Source organism: Amblyomma americanum, chromosome 7, assembly GCF_052857255.1.
Source record: "Amblyomma americanum isolate KBUSLIRL-KWMA chromosome 7, ASM5285725v1, whole genome shotgun sequence".
In the NCBI taxonomy this organism is placed as follows: Eukaryota; Metazoa; Arthropoda; class Arachnida; order Ixodida; family Ixodidae; genus Amblyomma; species Amblyomma americanum.
Window position 1 is genome coordinate 104478722 of NC_135503.1, and position 24086 is coordinate 104502807.

At 47.4% G+C, this 24086-nt stretch overlaps 1 protein-coding gene across 1 annotated transcript in view; it reads right to left on the reverse strand.

Annotated features, from left to right (window-relative positions):
* LOC144099446 (uncharacterized) overlaps window positions 1-24086 on the reverse strand; it is a 62077-nt gene that overhangs the window by 24229 nt on the left and 13762 nt on the right. Inside the window, exons 4-10 of the mRNA XM_077632745.1 lie at window positions 20938-21026; window positions 19691-19751; window positions 18754-18860; window positions 18488-18565; window positions 16320-16422; window positions 9598-9680; window positions 3524-3568 (exon numbers count right to left, since the gene is read on the reverse strand). Of these exons, the coding sequence (XP_077488871.1) occupies window positions 3524-3568; window positions 9598-9680; window positions 16320-16422; window positions 18488-18565; window positions 18754-18860; window positions 19691-19751; window positions 20938-21026 (566 nt within the window). The remainder of the gene's footprint in view (window positions 1-3523; window positions 3569-9597; window positions 9681-16319; window positions 16423-18487; window positions 18566-18753; window positions 18861-19690; window positions 19752-20937; window positions 21027-24086) is intronic.

Here is a 24086-nt window from a genome sequence, read left to right on the forward strand (position 1 = left end):
CCGGAAAACGGCAACGGAAAGCAGTCACCCAACGCCAACTAGTCCTAGCCAGGCCAACGGGCACTCAGACGACATCGACGTCACGGTGAACTTTGTGAGCGCCTCGGAGGTGAAGACTAGACTCTTCAAGAAAGATAAAGCAGCATGCGGTTGACATTCTGCGAGTGCTGCGATATGCGAAATCAGCGCGCTTACGGTGCTGGTAAGCGGTGCTGCTTGCCCTATGTGCCGCACCTGTACCCTTGCGGTACGCGAACCGGTGGAAAAGCGAAAGGGGCTTTCAGCTTTTCTTGAGCTGCATTGTGAAAATAGTGAGTGCCCAGCATCGGTGCTTTCTGCTGTGCATACCTGGAGCCGCGTTGTGCCCAGTGAATTTGCGGATGGTGCCAGCGGAAATCGGGACTATCAGAGTGGAAGCTCTCGCGGCAGCTTCGCCGTCAACATGAAACTGGTGGTGGCTGCGCGCGATTGACATTGGGCACGAACAGCGGTCGCAATTTTGTGCTATTCTTGGCTTGCCAAACCCATTTGCAGTGTTTGCTTTATATTTCTCTATTTTGCAATAAAGTTTCATGTGCAGTTTTCTCCATTTGTAGTTTTCAGCATTTTTTAAGTTTCGTGCAACAAATTTCAAGTACTTTCAATAGTCAGATATGGATGAAATTTTGCACACAGCCTCTTCAGAGTGTGTAGAATGTTGTTATCTATCTGATTATAAAATATCTCTTCAACATTTTTTGAAAAAAATTCAAAATGTTGACACATGGTGCCCAAAATATACACTTTTGTGTTCCTTAATTTTTTTTACAATTATTGGCTAAAATTAATAAATTTGAAGTAGATTTCAACATATTACATTACCAAAGCAACACAATGACCTATTGCAAGCTGCTCTAAACATATATTTCATTATCAAAAAAGTGTGCACAAAATGCCCTATATTGTGCTTTTGTGGACCCTTTTACGTAACTAATAAATGTATGCTGAAACTAAATACATATTTGGAATCAGCATTAAAAACTCCATCAGTGGCCAGAGTTTCATAACCTTAGGTTCAATATTAAAGAAAAAGTGTTTTCGAGGCGCATCTCCCCTTAAAAATCAGGCAGTCTGGAAAATCAAATTTCACCAAAAAAATCACGAACTTACTACCAATATGCCGGAGGAAGGTGTCAGTTGTATTGCACACATCCGAAAGCTCCTCATTACTAAACTTCGCCGCGGGACATGTGCACCACTTCGCCTCAGGACATGCGCACGGACGACAAACAACAGTCGCTTTCACGAGCTCGGCCTGGCTGTGCTGCCCTCGGCATGTCACCAATGAACGCATGGGTTGGGACAAATTCTAGTCTAAGTGGGAAGGAGAACACGCTTTTGAGGGGACTGCGTTGCTCCTACAGTACAATGGGCCCGGAACGAGAATGCGAAGATGGCAAAACAATAAGAACCGAGAAACAGCCGAAGCAAGCGCTCCGTCGGCATTGGCCTTCGTCATAAGGCCTAGAGACTAGAGCCAAAATCGGCATCGTATCGGACGATATGCACTCTGCGGTGGCTTGCGTATAATGAAAGGCATCTTGCCTGTCATCGAAACGCCAGTTGTTTACGGCTTTACGATAGAAAAGTCAGGGTTGCGGTGCGTTCTGCCGCAGGTATGCCGGCCTCTCATTGAAATGCATCACATTTCCTCCCGCGCTCGCCGTCTCCATGAAGCCGTATGCCTCCCACGCGCTTCACTGCAACCTCTTTTTGTACTCGGGACGAAAGACTTGGCACAGATAAGCTCCATGAACTCTGACTACCGTTCAAGCTTGTGCGACAGAAGGCATTCAAGAACAGTATGAATTAAAAACCACGCAGGCGCAATGTGCAGACACGTGCAGAATTTCAGCATAGCATGTTAAGAGGCTCCCTTTAAGCTTGAAATTTCATTTTGTTTGATCAAGTTTTTGACCTCTCCTGCAGTATGAATTGATGAGGTTTCACTGTACACATTACATGGCAGCTTGGGAATTGGCGGCGAGTGCAAACGAGGATAAAAAACCGAGCGACTAAGTCAGTTGCAGTACGTCCGAAATTTCAGGCGCTCTTACACATTGGCTGGCTCTATGGGCCATGTCGCGGTGCCGCAAAAAAGTCCGGAAAATCAGGCATCCGAATTTTCGGTCGTCAACTGTATAAGAAGACTTTTTTTTTAAGAAAATGACCATCCAAAATTAGGGGTCAACCTATATGCAGATGCGACCAATTTGCGGGGTCTAAGGTAGTTTCCGCCAAGCAGCGGGCAGCATGCGCCTTGTGCCAGTGACCACTCCTGGCAGCATGCATGGCTTTCCATGTGTCAAAAAAAAAAAAAACACTCATTCACATGTATATCAGTAATATGCAAACAAAAATTCAAACTGCACACCAATTACCCTGCTCATTCATGCCGGGGACTGCTTTCCCAGACAAGCAGTGCACAGTGTGAGGAAACCTGCAATTATTTCCTGAGTGCATGTCATGCTAGAATCGCAAAATACAGGATCATTTGCAGTTCCGATGGTTCGGTTTGGAAGCAGTCAACAGGAGAGCACACTAGTGTGGAATACTGGATGGGGCACCGTTTTATCACCTCTGATCTCCATTTGCCAGCGACTGCTGGCCTTTTGACTGCAACATTACATGTTTATAGTATCGCGCTTGTTGTTTGACACTGGTTTTGAGCGCGTATTGTTAAGCGCCCCTAGCAAAAGCTGCTGAGACTGCTGTGTTCACCTCGGAGTGAGGCCAGTGGTGCTGCAGTACAGCATGTGGTATCAGCAGTGTTTGTTCAATGCAATCACAGACATTACTCTGGTAGCACTTCCCGTTTCATAGTTATGAAATCTTCACTTCGTACGGCTGAATTTTAAGTAATGCACCACAAGCTAATAAACAATGTAGGAGGAGGAGAGACTTTAATGGAACAGGAGAGGTCTGCCTGGTTGTCGGCCTGGCATGCTACTCCACAATAAACAGCGTAATTTCCGTGTAATGTAGCTGTCGCAGAAGTTGACCTTGATATAATAAACAGTGTAGCATGTTCATTATATCAATGTCAACTTCTGCGACACCTACATTACACGGAATTCTAACTACACACCCCTCAATGAGGCAGCAACAAGAAATGGAAATTTCGTAATTATTGAGGAATTCGCTACATGGTGGTTCGTTATATCCAGGTTTAACTGAATTATGATATTTTATTATACTATAGTCCTCCAAAGTGATTTTCTAAATCACGCTGCTGCACCAGGAGAACACAGGGCCTCCAAACGCAAAGCAGACCAACTTCCCACCAAGCACCAACCAAGACTCCACAGAGGCAGAGCCAGCCAACAACACTCATCAAACTTTCTTTGATGAACTACGTTTGATGAACACTGCTACATTAATTCCACTCAAGGTTACCAACGACTAGCGTTGCTATAGCACAGCAGCTTGCCACTGTACTCGTTCAACTAGAAAGTTCGTTGCAAGAGAAAATCTTGAGACTTACCGCCTGCATGCTTGCAGCAAGGCGATGGGACCGGGTGGTGAAGTGCTGCGCATCAGAGGAGGAAAGAAACAGTCAGTCTCTCTCTGATTCATACACCTGAAAAGTGAGCAAGACATCTTGGGGCTGAACAGTCATCCTCTAACAGCCGCAGCAAGGAATGCTGCATGTTCTTGCAACTGCCATGCCCAACATCAAAGGCAGTGAGCTACAGAACGAGGTTCAGTGTGGAGAGTGCCTGCGCCCCTCAACAATAAATGAATTAATGAAAAATAGAAATAAGTCCGCATGCAAAGCAAATACCAAACAGCACCAAGCCACGTTAACAAAGCAGCAACAGCATGATCGTTGCAACGTGTCACGTAATATACCGTAAAAACCCGCGTATAGTACGAGGTTTTTTTCCTATTATTAGCACCTCAAATTTCCGCCTCGTATTATTTGCGGATCCGAACAAAAATTTCAGTTTTGCTCTAAGTTTTGGTTTCGTTATTGCCGCGTGGTTACGGCTTGGCTTTGTTATTGATTTGTGGCTACGGCTTGGCTTCCTTACCCGTGACGGCGTGGCTAGGGCTAGCGTGGCCTTCCTGACAGCGTACGCGCCGTCGCATAGACCACGCTTCGCGAAGGGAAGGTTCTTTTTTTCTGCCGTGGAGGAGCACGATGTCAGGGCCACGAAAACAGTATTCGGCTGCTTTCAAGAGAAAGGCTATTTTAGTTGCCGAGAACATCGGCAACAGTGTGGCCGGGAGGCAGTTCGGCGTCACCGAGGGAAGCATCCGCGGATGGCGGCGACAAAAGGAAGCACTTTTCGCCTGCAGCGGAACGCGAAGAAGCTTTCGCGGCCCGAAGAATGGGTCATACCCAGAAATTGAACTGGCCCTGACGGAGTTCGTAAGAGAACAGCGAGCCGCACATCTACCTGTGAGCGTGGAGCTCATGCAGGTAAAAGCTAGGGAGCTTGCTAGAGGAAAAGGTATTCCAAGCACCGCCTTCAAAGCGAGCAAGCACTGGATATACCGGTACATGTGCCGTGCTGGGTTTTCGTTACGGCGGCGAACGTCGATTTCCCAAAAACTGCCCGAATCGTTTGAAGAGCTGCTGGTGGCTTTTCAGCGCCACATTATTTCTTTACGGAAGTCCAAGAACTTTCAGCTAGGGCAAATAGGCAACGCTGACCAAACGCCAGTTTATCTGGACATGCCATCACCCCTCACAGTGCACGAGAAGGGTTCCAAACAAGTTTGCGTCCGGTCTACCGGCAACGAGAAGACTCGGGTTACGGTCATGCTATCGTGCACAGCAGACGGCCACAAGCTCCCACCCTATGTCGTGTTCAAACGCAAAACAATGCCGAAAGGTGAGGAGCTGCCAAGGAATGTCATCGTGAGGTGCCACGAGAAAGGGTGGATGAACGAGGGTCTTGTCCTTGACTGGGTGAAGTCCGTGTGGTGTGGGCGGCCCGGTGCACTATTGTCCTTCCCGTCGATCCTCGTGCTGGACGCGTTTCGCTGCCATTTGGCCGACTCGGTCAAGAGAGTGTTACGCGATTGCGGCACTGAACTTGTCGTCATCCCAGGCGGAATGACTTCCCAGCTGCAGCCACTTGACGTTTGCGTAAACAAGCCTTTCAAGGACGCGGTCAAGCGGTGCTACGCTGAGTGGATGCGCTCAGGTGAGCCTGCAGTGACGCCGACTGGGCGGCTGAAGCGGGCATCGCCAGCCACGCTGTGCAAGTGGATTGTGGACGCGTGGGCGAGCATTCCTGCGGACCTTGTGCGTCGGTCTTTCAAAAAGTGTGGCATATCAAACGCCCTCGATGGCACAGAAGATGAGTGCCTGTGGGAAGATTTGTCCGACAAAGAAATCTCCGAAGAAAGCGCTGTTGAGGATGAGAGCGATTGAAGTGCGGTGTCCAATTGCAATAAATGCCTTTCTTCGTGCTTACCTGGTTTACCTCACTCGTATTATACGCGGATAAATTTTTTTTTTCTATTTCGCGTCTCTAAAATTTCACCTCGTATTATATTCGGGTTCGTATTATACGCGGGTTTTTACGGTAATCATTAAACTTAACAATTCCAGCATAGAAGGGGCTTTGTTAGCTCTACAGGATGACACAGCAAAACAACAGGATAGCGCTACTCTTCTATGTAAGTATGAACAAGCACAGAGTTTTGTTGCTTAAAAAATGACGAGGGCACTTAAGTCTGCTTATATGGAGGAATGCGAATGCATGCAACTTTCTAGAACACGGGCTTTTTCCGTGACGTGCGCGATCTGCATATATTTTTACTTTTGATTTCTATTTAATTTTAATTTTTTTATATTTTCCATTTATTGCTTTATTGTTTTTATTATCATTTTTATTGCACTTTCACGTCCAGGTGCTATGTCTATATCCGTGGCTGTTTTGACATCCAGGTGCTATGTCGACGTCCGTTGCTATTATGTCGTCGAAGTGTAATTAAGTAATAACAATTCATCAGCAAAATGTTTCGCCAAGCAAGATCCCATCATGCACTGTCTAACACAAACAAACTTTTCCGCATTTATGTTCACAGAACGACATATAATCGTGTGGAGGAAGCTTTGCCAACATGAAACACGGGTCATGAACACGGGGCTATTGACGTGAAACTAATTTTCGCATTTAGTTTATTCACTAATTAGAATTCATCAACCGAATTTTTCCACAACAAGATCTCATCACGCACTATCTAACACAGTCAATCTTTTACACATATGTCTTTATAAAACGAAACAATCGTGCGGAGAAGCTAAGTCGACGTCCGCAGCTCTTCTGACATTGAAGTGTAATTTTCACGTTTAACTAACTGCCACATCGACAAAATTTTTCCTACAGCGAGATCTCATCACACGCTATCTAACAACCAAACTTCTGCACATTTATCTTCACAGAACAACATAATCATGCCGAGAAAGTTTTGCTGATGCGAAACTGGGGACATAAAAATCTGATGCTTCTGCATTAATAATTCTATATCACCCTCACGACATTATTATTTACATGACCGTAAGTCGACTTGAATGTAAGTCGACCCCACCACATCACATTTCTGAAAAAAAAAACAACTTCGAGGTCATTTACGCTTGGCCTTTAATAACTGAATGCGATAGCACTATCCTGCAGCCTCAGCTTATCGCCAGCCGCTATCGGCTGCCGTGCGCGGGCGCACCCTTGTGCTCATACCAAAACGAAAATGTATTAGTCACTGGACTACTCGTCCACACTTGCGCCATCGTCCTCAACTAGGGCTGCCGTCATGATCACTGCTGCGGTCCCACAGCATGTTGTTCTAACACCATCATGCAGCGAAATCCCGCACTTTGCAAACAGCACATCCCGACACCACGTGCAACAGTTGAAAATTTTGCCTCGCTGCAGCTGCTACACCTGTAAGTCGAACCCCCAACTTCGGATTTTCAAAGTTTGAAAAATAGGTCAACTTACAATCGTGTAAATAAATACAGTATGTAGCTCGTGTGCAGGGGCAACGAAAGTGTCTATGTGCTAAAAGGCTCGCGCTGCACAGGGGAAGAGCTGGAACTCCCGCCAGCCTACCATGTACATATTTCAAGGAGTCAGAAATACAAATGCAGCTTGCAACTGGCCAAAACACCCATTCTATTGTACTGCTGGGTAGCACAGTGTTGCCCAGAGCAACACGAGCGCCAACAATACACATAGTTTTCATGAGAGAGATTTGCTGTGTTTTACGGCACGCCATTCAATGGCACCAGCTGCAACTTCTGCCATTCCACTGCATGAGCTTTCTCACAGTGTCACTTTTCTCAACTTTTTCTTTTGTTCTGCTACCACACAGCTTTTGAAAATTGCTTAAAGCTAGAGGAGGTTTGCAGTCATTCATCCACCGTGGCAAGGCGCAAGAACGCTGGGAAGCAAACACTTCGTATTTGCTATCGTTGGGCAGAAGACCAAATGCAGTCTTACAATGCGGCTCTTCTCGAGGCAATCCTTGAAAAAATGTTGTGATAGTTTCCACAGCAGCCCAACACCAAAAATCACCTTCGTTAAATTCAGCAAAATGAAAAACTTGCCACAAAAAACTCACAGGGCAGCTACGAGTGTGTAACGTAAATGGTGTGAAAGCAAAGAACTTTTCAGAAACTGTCCATGCTGCTGCTGCCCCTCTGCGTCTTGGCGTATTGCCAAATTATCTGAGTGAGCTATCGCTGCAGGCATTCCTGGCAAAACATACACACGCCACGGTGCTACTTGCCCCAAAGCACCTTGGCGCACTGCCAAGGTGCGTGCTGCGGACGGATGGCGCCGACAACAGCACAAAACTGAGGAACGAGCTCGGAGCTAACGCTCTGAGCTAACGCTGTAAAAGAATTTCACCTCCACACAGCAGACAGCGTCACAGTGCAGCTACGATTCTTCAGCAGAATCCATGTTTGTGGCCCAACACGATAATCGGCAAGAGTTTTTCTTGGCAATGGAAAGAAGGGTACAGGGGCAGAGCATCTGCAACTGCGCCACTCTACGAATAGTTCGGCCATAGGATGGCTGCCTCGCTGCGCGGTTTTTCGTTCCGTTGCTGGAGCAGCTGGCTCCAGCTGTTTTCTTGGAACCGTACGTGCCTAAGCAGCCCACAGTAATCAAAGAAAGTGCTTTTTCCATGACCCTCTACAGATGAAAATGCCCATTTATAAGAAACATGCCTCAAACAACGAATACTATTACCAATATACTATGTTTTAAGAGGAAACCAACTACTGCGACCAGGGACAATCTTATCTACATAGTAAGACAAGGAGTGTTTCCCCTTGGCTCCCCTTGCCAAAAAGAGTTGTCGTCAAACCCGAAGTTTGCATTTCTCAGCATTCCCATGGTGGACGAAGTGCTGAAGTGAAGACTTGCATAGACGGTGATGCCACTTTGCCATTGAGGCAATTCTGAGGAACCCCGTGGCAGATGAGATACCGTATTTATGCGCATAATTCGCACCCCCGCATAATTTGCGCACCCTTAACTCATGACCCGGGTTTACAAAAAAAAATTTTTTTTTTTTTACTCGGATATTTTACGCACCGCGCTGCGCTAGACCACCATCATGCACGTGGGCTCTACCCTATGGCTCTACCCAGTAGCATTCAGCTATTCCGCGTGTTTGTTCGGAACGCTTTTTGAACCTTTTGTGCACTGAGCATTCATGGTGGTGTCAGAGGCCGCTGTTACAATTGCGGCGGCACCAGTGGCATTGCCACTCGGAACGGCCAGCAGTGCTTCCGGGGAGGATCGGCAGCTGATAGAAGAGCCAACACTGCTGTTTGTTTGGCTGATGCATGTGACTCGACTGCCGGCTATGCTTTTTTTGGTGGCTCTGACGGCTTGTTTTTGGTTGTTCGGTCGTGTCTTGTGATATCACAACTATACGGCAAGTTTCAAACTGCTTGTCAGCGCCTTATCACAGCGCGGAGCGGCAAAGCCAGCGAGAATAACCGCGTGCGCGCAAGTTTGCACATAGACGACAATCGTTGTGCCGGAAAACTTGTGCACACGTGGCTATTCTCGCTGGCTTCTCAGCTCCGCGTCGTGATAAGGCGCCGACAAGCAGTTTGGTCAACGCTTGCGCGGTACTGTTAAAGAATTGTGTGGTGTGATAATTGATTTATTGATTCGCGCTTGCCACCCCAGAGGAAGTTGCGAAAGCAAACTTACGGAATCCGGAACTACTGAACAATTGGCTGGGCCACAAGCGATGACGCTGTTTTAGCGTCTTATTCAGATTCATGCATGCACCTTCATGCCATCCCGCAAGGGGGGGAGGGGTTCATTTAGAGTGAACTTTTTTCGGCGGGTGGCCAGCGTGGGGTGCGGGTCCAGGTGCTGACGTATACGCAGCAACATACACTATACCTAAATTGCACGTTATGACCTTGTGGAGTTTTTTAAGTCGCGCTCGTGAAATCCCCGCGTAATTTGCGCACTTCCTTTTTCGAGCCGTAATTCCTGAATAAAAAGTGCGCAAATTATGCGAGTAAATACGGTAAATCAGTAAAAGCAGTGCCTAATGCAGCCACCTCACCTGGCTGTATTCCCGGGTGGAGTGGAGGACCACGTTGCACACGAAGCAGGTGTAGGTGGCCCCCGGAGAACTCTTGAGAGGTCCTGTATGCGGAAGCACAGTCAGCACACACCAACTCGGGACCACAAGTGTGAACAGTCACTGGCCACTTCTTTCAGGCAGAGAAATATCAAACGCGCTCGACTTTTTAGAAGTTCATAAGGCGGCATCATGCCTCTTCACTGTCTAGGAAAACTTAAGTTTTCAGCACGTGAGATAGAAGAGTAAAAAAAGATAAGAACATACTCTGCCTCTAAACTGAGTAGGCTGGCACCTACACAACCAACACTACACAGCAGAAACTCAACAAGATTCACATTCCTAAATTCCCTAGCCAAAGAGCATTGCACTGCTTCGTACCAATGATGTCACGACAGCCATTAAGGGTGGACACCCCTCTTAGAACTATTTTTCTCATTTTTTGATAGATGTTTATGAAACTTACCCAGTTTGTGTATTTCAATATGCTGATTTCAAATATGCATTTAATTTTCCTGTGAAAAAAGTTGTTCGCAAAATATTGTGCAATCTTTGCTTTGAAACATGCAGGTAGTTTAGTTTTGTAACAAAGGCCACAGTGAAGATTAGCACACAGACATGATCTAGAATGTCTACAGAGTGCAACAAGGTAAAATTGTTGTTTTAGGCCCATTTTAACAGAAGTTACAGCACATTAAACTTTAGCATGGAAATTCAATAAGGCGGCTCAGATGAAACGTATAGTTTTAAAATTACCGTAAAAAACCATAAAAACTGGACTATAGGTCGGACCAGAATGTAGGTCAACCCCCTAACCCATTCTAAAAATTAAAGAAAATCTTTTTCAATGGAAAAAGTACCAAAAGACACCCTTACCTTGAAAGAAATGCGACTCGACAGGTCGCACAATGGTGACAGTATTTATTTTCATTTAAATGCTGCTCGTATGTACACCCGGCAAATTATTTAACAGTATCGCGCGCCCATCGACCCGCGTGTTTGTTTCTGGCACATAGAAGTACGGCGCCACAGAGCAAGGCCCTCCCTCTTCATGATTCGCCGCATACAGGATGGCGAGCCCTTGAATTGCGCCCTCATGAGTCTAGAGGCACGCGCAATCTCTACCACATTCACGCGGATGTATTCGGCAGTCACAGGCAGCAATCTTGCACGTAGCGCGACCTTTCCTTCCAATTCTGGATATGCTGCGGTCCGCCCACGAAATGATGTTTCTTTCTGGTTGCTGCAAGTTGTAATAAGCAGCTTCTGCCTCCACCAGTACCGAATGCTCTTTTCGGATATTCCAAATTCGCACTATGCCGCCAGGTTGCCGTGAGCTTCCGCGCACTCAATCGCGTTTTTCTTGAAGGCGACGGTGAATTGCCGTCGGCTTCCGCTCATTTTAAAGGGACACTGAGGAGAAATTGAAGTTGGCTTGTATCGATAGAATACCAGCTCCTGATCCCAATAACACCACTATTACTGAAAACAAAGGTCTTGTAAGGTAGAAAATAGCAAGAACCAAAATACAGGTATCGCCGCCACAGGCCAATATCGCAAGTACAAGCGTGGTGACGTCATAGGTCAAGAGACGCCACCCTGGAAGAATTTCCCTTCCTACACTGCCGCGGATCTCTGAGGCTGACAAAGAAAGGTTGCATGGTTCAATATTCAAGTTTTGTTTTAAAACCGATAAAGCACTTTTATCACGCAAGGAAGACCGACAAAAGACAACCTGAATGTTGGAAGCAAAGAAAACCGATGCTTGGCGGTGCCACAGGCGGCCAGGAGTTTCGATTTATTATGGCGCTTCGCGTCTATGAGCTTTGCGTGCCCCGTGGTTTTGTTTTTGACGCACCTCGATTTACAAGCGCCAAACAGCAGAGGAACTCCAAGTGCCGCTTCAAGTGCTAGTTAACCTTTGAAGGAGCCTGTTACGGATTGTCAGATGATCGCCACGGTAGATGAAAAACTATGATGGCATGACTGTCGGTGATCGAACAAGGCAGTTCGCAGTGTAAACAGCACTTGTGTCTTCGCACGCTCGTCCAACGAAACATTCCCGGCTGTGCCAGTCAACTTCAAACTACTTAACGGAAATCGTTTATTAGGGACGGGAGACAAGGTACACAGCAGTTAAGAAAAATTGCTGATGGCTTAGCTCTGTTAGGCCAGGATACACGTAGCAAAAGCGCGGAGATTTCTGCATCGTAAGAGTGCATTCACTAGATGCGCCTTTATTGATGGTTATACCTTGAGCCGTCGTGGCGGAGTGGTAGTGTGTCTGCCTCAAACGCCAAAGGCCCTGCTTGGATTACGAGCCTCGGCACAGGTGCCGAGGATTTTTTTTTTTTATTCAGTGAGTGGGCGGGGGCTTTCAGTGGCTCTCATAGATGCCGCCACCTAATACATTGGTTAGCGGTTAAGCGCTAGCTCTGTTAAGGCGCGTTTATGCTCCGGCGTAATGCGTGCTGCATGACGACGTCACGTCGGCCAAGGCGAGACCCTCTATACTCCAACTGCACTTGACCGCCGAAGTGTTCGGTGGCTTCGGCGCACTCTGACCGCACTGGCGGAGACTTGGAGCATGTCCCTATTTCACGCCGAGTGCGCCAGCCGCTGCCGGCCCGGCCAGATTTATTCGGCTCCGCGGCGAGGTGCGCGTTGTGACGCAATTCAATAGCTTCGGCAGTTGGGCCGAGCTGTACTTTTCGAGCTCTCGACTAATTTAATCCATTGCCAGTACACATCTGAGGGTACATGCAAGTGGGCGAGAGAGCCCGATCCAGTGGACCCGTTGGATCTAGCGGAAGCCGTTGAAGCGTCGTGCGTCGGCTTTAGTTTCAAGCCGCCTACTTTAAACGCGACCACCCTTGAGCCCCCATCCGTTTTTTTGTGCAAAAAAATAAATAACTTGGCCCTAGCAACCGTGGGAGACCTCGACGCCGCCTGCTGCACCGTGCAACTGCGCCATTTAAGGAATCACAATCCGTTGGCCCCAAAACCCCGGGCAGCCTCCGATGAGCGCAACGCACCGACCTTCTCCTGGCCCCTTGCGACTCCCCGCACTGGGGTTATGATATTTAGTTTGCAACGGCTGCTCACGGCAGAAGGGGGAAACGACCCGCCGGCGCATAACCTAACCGTGCTCTCTCAAAAGCATCGCACGCTCTGTGGGGCTGAGGTCGCTGAAATGCAGGCTGGAGTTTTTGCGAGAACTATGTCGTCGTGTTCGGGAACGGGATCCATTGTAGCGCTGGCAAGACGACGGTGCAAACGTAAATGAAGCGACGGTAGCGACCCCCGATAGATGCCTTCAACGTGCGGCGGCGGTAACTTTCATTTTGGCTGCTGCTAGACCGCACCGCTAGCCACCAGAAATCATAAAGTCTGCGTTTACGTCACGTTTTACGTCACTCCGTCCTGTGACGTCATAAGAGTTCTCCGTGACGTCATAGAAGTTCTCGAGTTTCAATCGAAGCAGCGTGAAAAACTTTTTCAAATTTGAATCCAAATTTCTTTGAAATAAATGCACCTTTCGCTCCCGGACATGCGGCAACAAAGCCATGAAATGCCGAACTATCAGATTTTGTTAACAAAAAAAAAATTTGATAGAGTTCTCCTCAGTGTCCCTTTAAAACAAAATGTCAAAAAGCAGCCTTTTAACAAAATAGCTTTACAACGACGGAAACGCAAAATGGCGGTGCGACAACGTCGCCACGCCGCACTGCCGCTGATGGCGATGGTGATGGAGGCTGTTGACTTCAGCCGCCCATAGTTGCAAGACTTCCGTAGTTTTTCCACCATGGTTTTTTGAAAAAAAGTCCGACCTATATTTTGGTTTTTACGGTATGCTGATTGGCAATTGGCCTTGACTTAGTCTTATTGCTCTCTCTGTGAGTTTATCTTTCCAACAAAAAAATAATTATGAAGACAGCCCACCTAGAACCAGAGATATCATCCCTGCACTATTGCAAATGTGTCAAAATTGGTGTTTTGAGAAAATGACAAAAACGTTTCCAACTATCTTTATGTAAAAGGAAGAAGTTCAAACCCATAGAAATGCACCAGGGCATGCATGATCAGGGTGCATTGCATCTCTCTGCCGCCTTTTTGCCATCTTGCTGATTCTCACACGTGACTCTCGCTTCTTGGTGCAGCCTCAGAAACAGACGCGACAAAAGGCCCAGTCTTTCGCATTGTCGCTAGCGTCAACTGAAACATAAGTACCACTCGTTCGCGGGCACTAGCTTCGATCACATCACTATCGGCGATAATTCCATCGTCGATGCGTATGTGGTTGGTGCCAACTCGAACTGCGAGCTGGTTACTTTTGCCCGGAAGCGGGGCCGGCGATGGCACTGGCGATGCGTCATCGTTCACGGCACAGGCCCGCGAAGCGCTTCGCGGTCGTTCACAATGTGGTTGGCAATGCCCCAACCACACTTTAATCTTCGCCCCGCGGAGGCTGTGTCAATTCCATCATAGACTCGAACTGAGCTTTCGTTGTTTTGCTCAGGAGCGGAGCCAACAACGGTACTGGCGATGCATGTTGTTCAGAGCGCGGGGTCCACAACGCACTCCACGGCAGTTCACAATGCCGTTGGCAATGCGCCAACCACACTTTGACCTTTGCCCTGCGGAGGCTGTGCTAGTCCAGGCTCCTTTTGCCTTTGGCGTTTTCTCTGTTTGTGGGCACCAAACCGATGCAGCGAGTGATACTTCGCCCACACGTGCCGTGCGGCGAAGATTCTCTCAGAATGGCGGCACACTTCTGGAGCAGACAAGCCTAGCCAGAGGCCTAACTAATCACAGAGCACCATTTTGATCACATGGCTTTTCTAAGCAGTGAAAACGTGGCACGCACTTCTCTTTGTGGTCGTTTTTTCTGTAAACGGAATAATCACCGTGTTGCTTACCGATCTTTAAATAAACAGCTGGAGGCGCAAGCTTTCGAACAAGACCAAACCAGCATCGGGGGAGTGCGTAGGGACCGAGCGACGGCAGGACATGATAGGCAACTCGTGCGCCATTTGGAAAGTTAAATGCCTATTACGAAGCAAATTTTGGTTATTTCTTTCTAAAAATTCGATGTCAGCTGCCAAATGACCTCGAGAATCCGAGTATGGCAAAACTGAAAAACAGATTTTTTTTTTTCGCAAATTTTTTGGCCCAAAAGGGCCATGTCCCCCCTTAACACACTAACCATTGCAAACATTGAGCAATGGCCATTCCACACTAAATAAATCTCAACAGCCAAAGTAAACTTGCATGAATGTTTCCAATGCTTCAACATATGAATTTTGTTTGTTTTTTGGTAGTATGAACCTCAGGTGTTATGATTTGGATTCTACTGTAATCTGAATCTGATCCATGCAGGACAAGGGAACGTTCCGAAGACTGAAAGTTCATACTAGTCAAAGTTTGAAAGTAAATGCCAGCACAAAGAAATAAAGAGTTCTGTGGTTAAAGAAGTATAGACACCCAACTTTGGTGGCATGTTTTTTTCTGTACAATGATGTGCAAGACACTACTATGCATGAATCACCATATGGCATCCTATCCGCCTACGACGGCTAAATAATTTACAATCGAATTTTTCTATCATGCTGCTTCGGTTTCAGTCTCAACAGCCGAACGATGGCTGTGATGTCAAACTGTGGTTAGACGTCACATGAGGCACAAAAAAACTGCGATACAATCGCCGCTTCACCGTTTTAATTCACTACAGTGCTGAAAGCCAGCCTTCCTCAAGAGCCGGAATGACAACGAATGTAGAAGCAGCAATTAGGTATATACTGCAGGTTTATCATGCCTCACATGAACTACATCCACACTTTGACGTCACTGTCATCGTTGGGTCGTTGAAACCGAAACCGAAACAGCACGAGAAAGAAATTCGATATAAATTATTTAGCGGTCGTAGGGGAATACCACGTGTTAGTCCATGTATAATAATGCCTTACGCATCATTACAAAGAAGAAACAACGCACCCAAAAGTTAGGTGTCTATACTCCTTTAAGGGGGGATGAGGGTCTTGAAAACTTGTTTTTTATTTGTCGACATAACCTGTTGAAGCTTGGCACACAGATTTGTCATAGAATGCTGATTTCAAATACGCATTTATATTTCAGATATCTCACCTGGAAAGAAATTTATGGCAAAATAACATCCAACTTAAGTCATTTCTTACGGGCCTTTATGGTAATTTCTCAGTTATAAAAAGCTTTTTTAAGAATACGTACACATTTGCAAAGGTTCACCACACATCCTAAGCTCTCCTTTTTCCTTTAAACATGAAAGATTAGCAATTAGGCCAAGTGTGGGCTAATTACTACCACATTGGTTTTTATTTCCAACTTTGTTATTCATTTATGATGAAAAACAAATTTATGGGCGTTTTATTATCTTTAAGATGTGCTGTGGGCCTTTGCAAATGTCTGCTTATCCTTAAAAAAGCTTTCTTTAACTGATAAATTACTATAAAGGCCCGTAAGAAATGACCTTATTAAGATATGTGAATTTGCAATTTATTTCCTTCGAGGTGAGATATTTGAAATCTTAATGCATATTCAAAATCAGCATCCTATGATATACCTGCATGCTAAGTTTCAGCAAGACATGTTAACAAATAAGAAAAATATTTTAAGACCCTCATACCCCCTTAAAAGGCAGCACACAGTGAGCGCAACAAGAAGCCTACCCTTCATCTTGCCCAGCTGCTGCGGCGGCTTGTAGTTGGGCCCCTTCTTGGCAAATGTCGAACTTTTGGCAGCCTGGGAGGCACCCTCTCCCTTTGCCGCTGCCTGCAGGGGCAGATGAGCAACAGGTTAACAAAAAACGAAGAAAAAAAACACTTGTACAGTCATGCAACGCAAGTCGATATCAAGCTAACATCATCATCTTGCCCGCATTTCGTTAAGAATTTTCCAGGTCCTAGTTCTATTATATCGTCATCACCATCATCAGCCCAACCATGTCCGCTGCACAACAAAAGCCTTTCCAGCGACGTTCAATTAACCTGTGCCTGCTGTGGTCACTTTATCTCCCAAAACTTCTGTCTACCCGATGCTCCTGCTAAGTCTGCCCACCTCAGAAACCTCTCCATTACGCTGCTTACTGTCATAGGACGTGCCCTGGCTTCACCCATCTTTTTGTTGATTTCAACTATGATTAGCATATTCTAATACATAAGGCTTTCTTTCTCTGTGATCATGCAACCAAATGATCCGGTGGTAAGCAGCGGTAATTTATGCTTCAGTAAAAGCGTTAAGTGGCACTGGATGCTAGTATACTTACTATCAAAGAGCACACCTTGCACTCCCAAATGCCTTCAGGCCCTTCTAAGCTATCCTGCCCTTCAGGATATATGCCAACCAGTACACTGAACGTAAGTGTTAGTGCCCCAGAGAGAAGTTAACGCTATAAAACCTAAGGATTCAGGTAGAAACATGGATACTTGCGCCAAATGACTGTGAACATGTGAAATTTTAACTACACTAACTGCACACATGCAATCAATTGGAGATTTTTTTTTTCACCCATCGCAAAGGCTCAGTTTTCAAATACTGTCTCCTAGATGAATTACCGTAAAAACCGGAATATAGGTCGAACTTTTTTTCAAAAAACCATGGTGAAAAGTCGACCCCCGTCTTATATACCAGTCATTGGCGGAAAAAATACGGAAGTCTTGCAACAATGGGTGGCTGAAGTCAGCAGCCTCCATCACCATCGCCATCAGCAGCAGTGCCGCCATTTTGCGTTTCAGTAGATGCAAAGCGGAAGCTAACGGCAATTTACCGTCGCCTTCAAGAAAAACACGATTGAGTACAAGGAAGCTCACGGGAACCTGGCGGCACAGCGCTAATTTGGAGTATCCGAAAAGAGCATTCAGTACTGGCGGAGGCAGAAGCTGCGTATTACAACTTGCAGCAACCAGAAGAAAACATCATTTCGTGGGCAGACCGTAGTGTATCGAGAATAGGAAGGAAACGTTGCACTGCGAGCAAGATCGCTGCCTGTGACTGCCGAATGCATCCGCGTGAAAGCGGCAGAGATCGCGCGTGCCTCTAGACTCACGAGGGCGCAATTCAAAGGCTCGCCATCCTGGTTGCGGCGATTCATGAAGAGGAGGGCTTTGCTCTACGGCACCGTACTTGCCTGTGCCAGAAACAAACACGCGGGCCGATTGGTGCGCGATATTGTTAAAAAATTTGCCGGGTGTACATACAAGCAGCATTTAAATGAAATTAAATACTGTCACCATTGTGCAACCTCTCGAGTCGCATTTGTTTCAAAGTAAGGATGTCTCTGTACTTTTCCCATTGAAAAAGATTTTTCATTTTTAGAATTGGTTAGTTAGGGGGTCGACCTATATTCCGGTCCGACCTATAGTCCGGTTTTTACGGTAGCTCAGTTTTCAAACACTGTCTCCTAGATGAATTAGTCAAACAAGGACTGCACACTATTTTAGTGTTGTGCACAGGAACTGCCACTCCATCCTTGTGCCTTCAATAACAATATGGAAAAAATGATAAACCTTACATAAAGGGTCCATGCACAATCCCTTTTTACAAGTGACACACGCTTCACCGCACTACTCCATGAAATGTGAAAAGAAAAATGAATGTGTAAAACCGAGCTAGTTTAACACATACTCAGCACCAGGATCCAATTGCAAGGTGGCGAAGTGTCTTTAGACATCTGGTTTTGTGCCGCAACACTTCAAACAGCCCATGCTGACTGTAAACTCAATTTAAATCGATAAGAAAGAGGTGAAAAAATTCTGAAAAAATTTCATCTTATCCCCCTTTTAGAGCAAGCAGAAAGAATTTCATAAAAGAAGAAAAAGAAGAAACCACAAGCCCTCACCTTCTTCGTGGGGTCCTGCTTGGCCAGCTTTTCCAATTCCTCGGCCATCTTCGCACGATGCTTCTTGCCCTTGTAGTGCTACCAAGTTGAGAGGGAAAAAAAAGGATAAAAAAAAGGGGAGGCACGTCTATAAAAAATGGCCTCTACAACCAAACCGAAATTCCACAAGTCTATGCAAGCTGTCAGTGTCTTCAGCGTCCTTTGCTGTGAACAGGCAACACATCAAATGCCTGAACCAATCTGTGTACAGGACACTGGTGGCTTACCTCCTGGATCTGGTCCTCGTGGTGGGCAATCACCTGGCACAGCTCACAGTGGAAGATGAAGCCCTGGCCCATGGGGGGCTCGCTCTCCTCAGGCTGCTGGTTGCCACCTACCAAACACCAGTTATCATGCGAAAAGTGCATCTTCAAACCGCCAGGAGCACTCAAACTCTCCACCCCCCCCCCACCCACCCCCTCCTCAAGCACTACGGCACCAGACTGCTACGCAACATTTCATTCGAGTGCTTCCTTTGCATGAAAGCAATAAGAGACTACTGAGAGTTACCTCACTTTTCACAGTGAAATGTGCAAAATCAAGCTGGTTTAACAATTACCTGGCACTAAGCAGAAACCATTATGAAAAGTGCACACTGGCACCCTGCTCCAAGCACTACAAACCGTACCACGAAACAAGTCACCAACACCTACTCCAATGTCCCCAAGTCAAAAGCACAGCCATATAGGCAACCATGCAATTCATGCACAAACAAACAAAGCCACTTGAAAGGATATGTTTCCAAAGTGCCTCTAACTCCCTGAAGACTGATGCTAACAACAGTGAATCATTCAAAACCATAAGCACAAGAGGCAGTGGTTGTTCAGACCTTCACCCAATGCAACCAAATGTAACAAACAAGACCTTGCACTCTATGTAGATGTTCGTACTCTTAACAGGTCTAGCCAACATAACAATGCTAACATGCAAAGACTCGGTAAGCACCACTTGCAATCGCCTTAACTTCATACAATGCAAGTGTAACAGCACAAATTCAGCCTAAGCTCCCCCCACAAGGCTCATATATGCCAGAAAATCACAGGAACAGTGTTCTTAACAGAAAGGTAAAAGCAGTTAGGCAGCCGCAACAACACATTTCATTAGGAACAGTCACCACACACAGGTGCACAAAACAATAAAAAAGTTGCATAAAACGAGACCCACCTGCATTTGCCTTGGCCTTGTCTGGACGTTTATCGGCAGCACCCTTCTGTGCTTTCTGCTCCTGGTTCCAGAGAGGGCAGACCAAAGAGAGTCAAAACAACAACAAAGATAGACAGCCCAGTCTAAACCCTACTCGTTCGCCCCATCAGTGGGCAGACCCTTTCAAACCCTAATGGGGCTGCAAGTGGTGTCCATTTTAACGAAGCAATGCACAACCCAACGCAGAGAATGCATCAGACCTGGCAGAGCTATCCGGGGTAAATGCATGCATGCGCATTCCCAAAGCTTTTTCGAAGGTCGCTTTAGAAAGAAAGTAGACATGGCAGTTTTCAGCATGATAAAAGGAAAATAAAGCAAATGGTGCCTAGCCTATGCAGTCTGGCATTATGGTCTAGCACCCACTCCGCCCTTATTTGGGCTGCCCGACCGTTGTTGCCTTGGGAAACGGACCTGCCTGGTCCTCACTCCAAGCTAAGCTGGCAGCAGAGGTGGCACACATGGGCTCCCGCTTTCAGCAACGGAATCCACCTTTTTTTATGCAGTTGGTCCGTGCGTTCGCACCTCTCTGTTCTCTCCCGCACTCCACTGATTGACAGCAAACTGCAAGCTTTTACCGCACGTGTGCAGTTCATGCTAGTGACAGGTGCAGACAACAGATGGCACCTGTCACTATGGTGACAGAGTGTCGGAGTGGCAGGTGCAGCCTACGCTGCACCTGCCACTCCGCAGGCATAGTCGGCTCCTTGAACCGGATCACACCTGTGTGCACCCATGTGCGTTTTTCAACCAGCTGTCTAGGTAACAGACATACTTTCGCACAATCTTCAGAGGGCAGGTCCTCACGAAATGCCATAGTGATGAGAGGGCATGACTCCTAGCCTCAACAGATAAGTAAAACTGCATGTCAACACTGTGGCTAAATATCGGCAGTGTTTGAAGAAAAAAAAAAAACTGCCCCACTGATTTGCTAGCAACATATGACGGAAGCAAAAACATGCCGATCTGGCATGAGCAACAGTTGCATAAGAGCCTACTGGGCACCTCTCTCTCACGAGAGCGTACCTGGCGACAGCATGATGCAAACTGCGGTATGCACACTTGGGAGACCATGCTGCCAAAATGACCAGAAGCACCCTCGGTGGGCACTGCGGGTGGCAGCGCTAAACCCCAGTCGCAAAGTACCATTGGTCCCGGCCGCCCCTCCCCCAAACTCCCCGACCCGAAGCGCATGAGTGGCGAGTCTTTACCTTCCCTTTACTGGCGGCTTCTGGCTGACTTGCAGTTCCCGCAGATGGCTGCTGCTGCAGTTGCGACCGGAGCAAGATTTGGACCTTGGCTGTCGAGCAAAAGGAAGAGTGGGGCGAAAGCCATGAGCACCCAGAGGGAGCAGTGACCCAGCTGTTGCGGTGAGCGGGCACACTCTTGCCAGTGGGGCGAGAGCCAGAGACACCCCCCTTCCCTTCTCTGCAGAGATCACACAAGCCCCCCTCCGAGGCCTATGTGCAGCGAATGTGCCCATAGGACTGGCGATTCCCAAGCACGACAGCGCTCTCCTGATCCCCCTCTATCGCTGACAGCAACCCTTCCCTCTGGCAATCGAAATCAGCGCGTGCAATGGCTTCTGAAAGGGATACCACCGGGCCATTCAGTAAGCCATGGTGCCACATCAATGGCCTCTACATCCCAGGCTTCAAAACCACAAGCCACTGGAAAGAGGTAGAGCCTTTGCGCGAGGCACGTGCCCTGGCTCTACAGAACCACACTACTCACAGCTGTCAGAAACACTGCCCAGCTTATGGTGAGCAGATGACCCTAGTGCTCTAATACTAGTAGTAGTACTAACGTGGCTTCCACAATTCTAAACAAGGCTGCCACTTGGGACACGCGTAAACAGCTACTCAAGCAACTGGCCTCGCCATTGGTAACGCTGCTTCCCCCTCATTCACCCTCTCCCCTTCATGCAGCAAGCACCCCTCACATACATCACTGTTCGGTTTTTAAACAGGAGGGTCACCAACAAGACTGCCTGCAGATGACTGCTCCACCTTGGGACAAAAGGATTGGAACTTCTCCACCCTTGACGAGGCCTAAAGCATGAAATGCATAGCCTTCTAAGTTAGGCAGTCCGGCAGGTGGTGCACAATTTGTTACCTGTAAGCTGTGGCACTCTGCACCATGGTGACGCACAGGGCGCACTCCCTAACCACTACAACTCCCTCTAACAAAGTCCCACAGTCTTCCGTAGGTGCACATTCATACTTCAACTTGGGTCCATGTCACTTTCACTCCAAAACGGAGCAAGCTGTCCATAACCGCCCACCACCTACCGTGTGACCACAGGACACAGCTGAACAGTCACTGAACTGTTCCGCTTTTGTCTGAAGTCTGGGTTCACACAGAAGCCAGCCTTGCCTTGCTGTGTGAAGCTGTCCAGCAGGCCACAGACGAATCAGCGACCCTCACAAAATTCAACATACGTTCATATAAGCAGCATTTCATGCTTTAAAAATGGGGTCAGGTCCCAGGCATTGAGGGGCACAATCAGGTGCACGTGGATGCGCCCCTAATGCTACACAGCAGTTTTGGGTAGTCAAAGGAGAAATCCCGCAACAATCCCCAAGCTCAGCGCCACATTCTGGCAAGAGGCAATACCCAGAAGCACATAATGCTACCATCCCCTGATCTGTATGAAGGCTCACTGCATGGTGGTGGCTTGTTAACACTCATCCTGACCAAGCCTCAGCTCTGCCAGGACAAGCAAACGTTACATCTTGCTCACACCAGAAGGCGACAGGTTGTCATTCCTAGACCGGACTGAAAGCAGCCTCTGAAATCGGGCATTTCTGTGCCATTCACAGGCTGAGCGTGACTTGCATTCACACTGGGACAGCCCAGCAACTGCCTCTGTGGGTTACACACGCCGCCTGCCAACCTGCGAGAAGACCGGCTGTGCTCAACAGAAACCTGCCACTGCTATCCGGGAGCTTGAGAAGTGCACTGTGAGGTGCACTTCTGAAAACCTTCTTTTGTTTCATTTCTACAGGAGTAGTGGAACCATTTTCTCAGAAACAAAAGAAGGCAAAGCTGGGTGGGCCAGCTGGCTTGCTTAAAAATCGCAACACTTAAATGTAACACGAAAGGCACTGACTCAAGTGCACGGCAATCCGGTCAGTACTTCCCCGCTACCCTAGCTTAAACCTTTGGCTGTCTGAACATCTGCAAAGTTACAGGAAGCATGGCAGAACCGCTTCAACTCGCATCAACATCGCCGAGCAAAAGACTACCTAACTGAACACATCACACCTGTGACGGAGCATCTAGGTTTGGCAGTCTTAGACCATGTCTAATAACAAGTCCTTAGCACAAGAAATTTTCCTCAGCCGCCTTGTTTGCATACTAGCTGTACAAAAGTGCTACAAAGCCTATGTGGCAACTTGCAACTGTGAAAACATTGCTCCATGTTCCACACATTGCACCCCTTGGGAACTTGTTCACTGCACGACACGAGCATACAGCAGTGGGAATGTGAATGGCTCACTGCATAGTGAAGTGGAGCAATCGGCGAGAGTTGGTCTGCACGCACATGAAGCATGTGTCCTGTGCTAAACTGGTGGGCTGAAGTAAGCACAGGCCGTTGCCGCTTTCAGCTTTTTTCCCTTTTCACTGCCCGACTCACAGGCTACAATGAAGCAAATGTGACAACAGCGTACAGTAAAAGCTCATTAACTGAACTCGGTTAATTCGAACCGACACCCGGGTCCCGGCCTAGCCCTGTGTATTTCAATGAGGGAAAACTCCAAACAATTGGAACAAGTCGGCATCCGCTACGGTTAATTCAAACTAGGAGCCTCTGGATGACACTACTCCTCATAGAAATTGATCCGTAGCGAGTACAACGCGCTGCAAATTTACTAGAGATGTAAAACAATGAAAAAGAAAAAAAAAGTCGAGCACACGACGCTGGCGCAGCCTGCGCTCCGGTGCATGCCAAAGCAGGTTTTCACTGCCAGCGCACCCGCCTGCGCCGCCGATGCTTCGGAACAAGCCGCTCCAGGTTTTCGCAGTGCCGCGGTTGGTGGGCTGCGATCACGTGGTGTACACAACATAGTATGGCAGTTCGGGCAATGACGGTTTTTGTTGGTGCCACGAGCTGTGTGGACAGCAGTGTGGAGATGTTAGAGCCCTGAGTGACGTCAATATAATTGAGGCTGCATACTGTCAGCAGACGCCACAGGGCTCATGTGCGGTGAGCACAGCCGATAGTGATGAGTGACTGCAGAGACGAGCCTATGCCATTGTCGTGCACATGTAGTGCATGTGAAGTAGTGTTGGCGCTTGATGTTGCAGCACGCTACTTCTCTGGCAATGAGAACTCTGACGTTGCATTGGAGCTCTT